This window comes from Aulonocara stuartgranti (assembly GCF_965226115.1).
Source record: "Aulonocara stuartgranti genome assembly, chromosome: 3".
NCBI classification, from domain to species: Eukaryota; Metazoa; Chordata; class Actinopteri; order Cichliformes; family Cichlidae; genus Aulonocara; species Aulonocara stuartgranti.
In genome coordinates, this window is record NC_138941.1 from 23,557,884 (window position 1) to 23,565,090 (window position 7,207).

The 7,207-nt window shown below is 40.8% G+C and overlaps 1 protein-coding gene across 1 annotated transcript; it reads right to left on the reverse strand.

The window, feature by feature from the left end:
* Positions 1 to 2,304: 2,304 nt before the first annotated feature.
* LOC309703027 (eotaxin-like) lies at positions 2,305 to 3,347 on the reverse strand (the record flags this gene model as incomplete). Its single annotated transcript, XM_082527734.1, is given in 4 exon segments — positions 2,305 to 2,346; positions 2,350 to 2,398; positions 3,033 to 3,144; positions 3,223 to 3,347. Coding segments are annotated over 4 exon segments (273 nt in total). The 5' UTR covers positions 3,293 to 3,347.
* Between the last annotated feature and the right edge of the window lie 3,860 nt (positions 3,348 to 7,207).

The following is a 7,207-nucleotide window of genomic DNA, read 5'->3' on the forward strand; positions in this document are numbered from 1 at the left end:
AAATAACAGACAACTTAGCAAAGAACCTATTTTAAATCGTATCTTTGTTATTAGAAGCCTGTCACAAAACAAATGTTCTTATTATTTTAATTACTTATTTTAATTACTTTAATTACTTAATTTTAACTACAACAAATGCCAAGGGCAACACAATTTGACAGGAAAAAAAATCTGCATTTTATGCCCACTGATTCCCGAGGAGCTACTAGTCAAAGCTTAGCATTTCTTGAAATGGTGAGTAGTGTGTTCTGAAAAAAAAGGAATGAAAATGGACAAGAACAAAACAAAAATCGAAAAGCATAAAAAAAACTTGATACAGAAGATCTGAGTGCTGCATCTGCACCTTCGATTCATCTACTGCTCGCCAAAGCATCATCAGAAATGATCTGAGTGAAGCCATCAAGAAGCCATTCTTAAGAAAAGGAAAGTAGGAGAAAAGCTGAGGTATGACAAATTACACAAGAGCTAGAGTATCAGTATTAAAAGGCCTCATGGAGTTATGAATGCAAATTGGAAATGTTTTATTTAAATTAAGTCAGTATGTACAGAGGCAGGTCAGGAGAGAGGTACAATAATGTGCTTTTACAGACATCTGTGAAACATGGTGGGGCTTCTGTCCTGGTTTGAGGCTTTGTTTCATTTCACAGGAGTACGCTTTGACAATAAACTGGACTGGGATAAAAACACCACTGCACTCTACAGGAAGGTCCAGAGTCGTCTCTATTTTCTGAGGCGGCTGAAGTCTTTCAACATCTGTTCGACAATGCTCAGGATTTTCTATAAGTCTGTTGTGGCCAGTGACGTCCTCTATGCTACCTCAATGCTGAGATTACCCAAATGCACCACTGAACGGCACAAGAAACCGACGTCTGGTTCCATCCCAGGAGACATGAACTGCTTTAGGGTTGTGTCAGGAAGGGGATCTGTTGTAAAAACTCAAATCAAATATGAAGAGCTACCTGATGTAGTGGCCACTCATGAATAAAGAATCAGCTGAGAGTAACTCCATCTATACATTACCATGTGGAAAGTGTTTAATTGGCAAGTGGCTTCAATTTTCACAATGATCCCAGACACACTGCCAATGCAGTGTAAGTGCACCTGGATACAAAATTACACAATAAAACACCATAAGGCATGAAATGGCCTCCTCAGAGTTCAGACCCTGTAATATAGATCAAGCAAGTCAGTTTAGGCTCTGTGTAAATCAGGAAAAACTGTTTATATTTAGATACTGGATGCCACTGTCATGGTCCTCCAGTCCTCTCTGGTGTTGTGTTTTCGTTGTTCTGCCTTCCTCTTCACTCCTCGCCAGGGCGGCTCCTGCTCCCCGCCTTGATCCTCCGCTCCTGGTCGCAATTACTCACCTGCCTTTCATTACTTGTGATTGGTCCTGGCACTCTAGGAGGAGCAAACTAGTGGATTAGAGTAACCATCTCCATTTCAACCTAAGCTGTAGACAAAGCAGACTTGTTCCCAAGAGTTTGCACCTCAGATCTACTGTCAGGGGACACAGCAGAGTTGATTCTATGGAAAGCACAAAATCAACTTCTAAGTGAAAGAGTGAAACAGGTCAGTTTTACTATAGATGCACTCTGGAAAAAGATTGTTCAGACTGCAGGAACTCAAAGCACTTTGCACGCTTCTGCCACTTAAGCCAATGCGAGGTGAAAAACATCACCTAGTTAGTGTAGCCCTGGTGCTCTTTTTGAATCTGATCATGTTTTTCTAATGAACGTTTCATTTCTCTGTACAGATCTTCCTGGACCCTTTCTTGTTTCCCTTGAACCCTGTTGGATGAACGTGAGTGGATTCCAGTGTTGAGTGGGTTTGAGTGAGTCACAGACTGTGTGAAGAGGAGTGTGGACATGTTACCCTTACCCTGGATCCCCCACCCCCACAGGCCCCGATCCTTCGTCACTGTATATATTACTGCTAAATATTCCATCAGTACAGTACATAAAATGTGTTATTTTGCCTTATTTTAAACTGTATCAAAGGAAAATTCGATTTGACATCTCTTGATGCTTCAAAGAAACGAAGAAGAGAAAAAAGTTTCAGACTCTTTGTCGTATTTGTGAGGTGTTTATTTTGGAGCATAATATATATAGCACAAAGCATCCACGAGACATTACACAATCAAAGAGCGTGACTGTTCAGTGGATTATTTCAGGCTTATAATCGCTTGAAAGATAAACTTTGGACCACATGTAAAAGAACTGTCATTATAAAAAGTTTGCATGCGTTTTATATGATATTATCTGACAAAGCAGAACAATGTGTAAGGATGAGCAGGCAGCTGGTTCAGAAAGAGCTCTGGTCCAGTCTTTTCATGATGCGTTGGGTTCAGGAGGCAGACGCATCCACACACACTGAACGAGACTTTTTGGTAATGAAGCTGAAACAAAGAGGTGGAAATTCAGAAATCTGAATTTTAAATAAGCTTCAAAATTCTCTCAGTAAATATGTTGTAAAAGTAACAATAATAATAATAATAACGTATACTTTATTTATCCCAGTAGGGAAATTACTCTCTGCATTTAACCCATTCACTCTAGTGAAGCAGTGGGCAGCCACCAATCAGGCGCCTGGGGAGCAGTGTGAAGAGACGTTACCTTGCTCAGGGGTACCTCAGGGTAGCCGTTCAGTGGTTTCGAATGCCCGAATATGTACTTTTTTTTTTTTTTTAAATGACCAGTAGACAAAATGTCATAATATAAACACTTAAATGTGTATTTCAAACAATTTACAAGCAAAGTAGCCAAACATCCACGTAAAATTGAGCAAATTATAAAAACAAGTTTGTGCATTTTTCTTGAACATTTACAGGATAAAATTAAAAGACAATAGTAGGAGAACAAATACAAGTTCAAATAAAAAGTATCAAACTTATACTATGTCCTGAGCATCATGTGTAAAATGACAAGTTTTAATTATCCAAAAAACGTCCTGTTACAATGATCATACTGCATAATTTTCAGTCACTGTGTTAAACATTATAAATTAAAATAAACCCAGTTTTCTTCACTTACATGATGGCAGACTTTGGGCATCGGTGATCAGTCAGTCGATACGACTTGATGAGGTTTGCTTGAATTCTTCCCGGGTACAACTTGAAACAGCAGTTGTCGGGACCATTTGCATCTGAGAAAAAGACATTTCATTACACTTACTCAAAAAACAAAACCTCTCTTTTAATGATGACATTTAAGGTAATCTTACTGTTGCAGTTAACTGCAGACAACAAAGCAGCTCCAAGGATGCACAGCAAAAGGAACTGAGCGGTTTTCATTACGATTCCTCAGGAGTTGATGATGATGATGACGATAAAGACAACAGCTGCTCTTCAGACGCAAGCAAGGGCTTCTAAATATTAGGTGGTGTGCTGTTACATTTATCAAGATCGATACTTTTTTTTTTTAAAGGTACATAGGGTGTCATTGGTGTGAAATTTCAAAAATTGCTGAAAATGCCTCTGACAGAACTTTTCATTCGGTTACATTGACAGGAAATGAAGCTGTGGTTTAACCCAGCGATGCAGCTCAAAGCATGACACTGTTAACAAAAAACAACTTCTACACCCCCCTCGCCCAAAAGTTAAAAAAAATATATGTCACAAAATATTAGGACCACAAAAAAAAAACACTAAAAAATTGGTGATCAGTCAGCTAATATGACTCCATGAAGTGTGCTTTAATTCCTCTTGGTACAACCTTCAGCAGCAGTTATTGGGACTATTTCCATCTGATTAAAGAAGATTAAGATCAAACTGTTTAAAACGTATAAAAATAAAAAAATATTGATGATCACCAGAGCTACCCCTCATCCTCCTTGTAGGTAAGCAAATGGTATGAATTTCAAAGTCCACAGCTCTTTGTTCTCAAATTATCGCATTCCCAAGACTTTCAGAAAACTTGACCTCTGACCTTGAGATCACCTTGACTTGAGAAGGTCACAGGACTCAGACTTATACACTATTTTAGGTAGCTGCACCTGAGGTATCAATTTCAGAATCCTACACAAGTTATCTGATTCACAAACATGGGTGTTGATGCAGCCCGCTCATCTGGCAGGGTAGCCCCAAAATGTTGAGGAAGACAAGGAAAATTTCTTTGAATTAAAATTTTTCTAAAGTGTTATACTTTATAGGGAAATTAGGGAATTTAACATGGAAAAAATTCTTTGTTTGCATAATTTTCAGTTTAGAAATCTGAACTTTGAGGCACCAGACAAAGAGCGATTCAGAAGACCCCTATGAGCAGAACACCAAGGGAACAGTTCACCCTGCCCAGGATAGGGTTACTGGGGCCCCGCCCCTGAGCCAGGCCTGGGGAGGGTGCCCGCGGGCGAGCGTCTGGCCACCAGACGTCGGTCCATGGGGCCCGTCCGGGCACAGCCCGAAAAAGTGACACGGGTCCATCATCCTGCAGGCCAACAGGAGGCACCGTGCATTGTATGCCGGGCTGCAATCAGGACCAGAGGCCCTGGCGGACCAATCCCCGGCTACCAAGACTGGCAACTGGGACATGGAATATCACCTCTCTGGTGGGGAGGACCCTGAGTTAGTGTGTGAGGTTGAGAGGTGCCGGCTAGATAACTATTCTCCTGGAGAGGGCTTGGACTCTGTCTCAGTCTGGAGTTGCCCCTGGTGAGAGGCGGGCTGGAATGGGTATCCTAGTATCCCCTCAGCTTGCTGCCTGTACGTGGTGAAGAGAGAGCTGAGTGTAAAAGCAAAGCTCTCAATTTACCGGTCAATCTAAGTCCCTACCCTCACCTATGGCCGTTCAGTTGTTGTCTCGCTCTAACATCACAAGCTGCAGAGCTGCTGCGAGAACAGGAGTACACGAAAAGCTGAAACTTTCTATTTAAAAACTGTGTTTTATATTCAATTTCGATCTTTAGGAGGGGGAAAGACCCTACTATCTCAGTGTTGCAGAAGAAATCGAGACTAATTACATCAGCTTCTATTGTCCAATTTTTTGTAAGCCTGTTTGACTTGCAGCCTCAGTTTCCCATTCTTAGCAGCCGGTCTTGTGCTGCTCTATCCCATCTGCTCCAATTTATGACATGCTGTTCATTCAGAGATGCTCTTCTTCTTCTTCATTACCATGCAAAATTCAAATTTACTTGAATGACCTTATGTCCATAAGTTTAGAACCCAATTATATCTACTGTGGCAATTTAAATATTTAAGGAGAAAATAAGAATTAAAGTCTTCCAGGTTCCAATTTAAAATAAGTCATCTATATAATAGATGAGGCATGACCCCTTTTAGCTTCCGTTTTGGTTACATATATATATATATATATATATATATATATATATATATATATATATATATATATATATAAAACAAGCCGAAAAGCAGCACGAGGGATCAGTAAAGCTGCAGAAGAAGATCAGCAGTAGCTTGGGGGTATGCTGACAAATCCATGGATACAGATTGCTTCTAATTTCTTTCATTATGAGCAATAGCATTTGTTGTCTCTCTTGTATCAGTGCCTGTCACATATAAAGGAGAAGCTGCGCTGGTGCCAGATGGAGGTCAAGGTGAAGAGAGAGCAACTGACTGAGGTGGAGGCCATGGTGGCTGGGAAGAGGGACCACCTAACCAGGGTCAAGCAAGAAAACAGTCGCCTGCACAGACAAAACCTGAGGTTGAAGGAGCAGCGTGGGCTGCTGGCCAACAGGGTCCTGCTGCAGGACTTTGAGGATACTGTGAATGCCTCTGACCAACTGGAGGAACAACTAGAACATCTGAAGTGCCGGCAAGCCGAGATCCTCTTCAGCTGTGGCGGGTGGAAGAGTCAATAATGACTAAAACTTTATCTCAGGTTTCAAAAAGCTATGAAAAAAATGAGAAAAGAACACATTTAGCTGGAGCTACCAGGAATGAGAACGAGCACTAGCCTTTACAGTTTGATACAGTGTAGAGTCTCACTGTAAACTAAGCCTGCGTGCAGTAAAACTTGGAAAACCATAATCTGGATAAGAAGTCATGGTCGGAATTCCATGCATCCTCTCAAAAAAGATTATCATCTTAGATAAGGTGACTCAGACATGTTGAAGCAATCTTAAAAACATTGATAGAAATAAAGATACATTTTTGTGCAGTTTTTGTATTTTAATATGAAAATTTACTTTTTTTTACCAGAAGGTTTTAGTGTATTTGTCCTGTAGTAAAAAGAAAAATAATTAATTAAATTTAATTTTACAAAGAAAACGTAGTAGCGGTTAATACTGTCACCTCACAACTAGAAGGTTGTATATTTATAGTTCATGGCTGGCTTCAGCTTCTGTGTGAGAATAACTGGTGATTTTGAATTGCCTGTAGGTGAAGATGTGAGAGCGACTGGTCGTCTGTCTTCTCTGCCACATGTGGATTTCATACTTCTTAAACGTTACCTTGACATCTTTGATAGACTTTCTAGCCAGAGATTGTGTTCAGCAATATTTAATCCAACTATTTATGGATTAAAAAGACAAAAAGACTTTGACAGCAATTGTATGAAATCCATAAATTATATATATATATATATATATATATATATATATATATATATATATATATATATATATAAAAACACCCAGCACGCCCCTGCGGGCGGTTTTATCCTTCAAGCTCGGGTCCTCTACCAGAGGCCTGGGAGCTTGAGGGTCCTGCGCAGTATCTTAGCTGTTCCCAGGACTGCGCTCTTCTGGACAGAGATCTCCGATGTTGTTCCCGGGATCTGCTGGAGCCACTCGCCTAGCTTGGGAGTCACCGCACCTAGTGCTCCGATTACCACGGGGACCACCGTTACCTTCACCCTCCACATCCTCTCGAGCTCTTCTCTGAGCCCTTGGTATTTCTCCAGCTTCTCGTGTTCCTTCTTCCTGATATTGCTGTCATTCGGAACCGCTACATCGATCACTACGGCCGTCTTCTTCTGTTTGTCTACCACCACTATGTCCGGTTGGTTAGCCACCACCATTTTGTCCGTCTGTATCTGGAAGTCCCACAGGATCTTAGCTCGGTCATTCTCCACCACCCTTGGGGGCATCTCCCATTTTGACCTCGGGACTTCCAGGTTATACTCGGCATAGATGTTCCTGTACACTATGCCGGCCACTTGGTTATGGCGTTCCAAATTCAAATTCAAATTCAAATTTTATTTGTCACGTACACAGTCATACACAGTACGATATGTAGTGAAATGCTTGGACA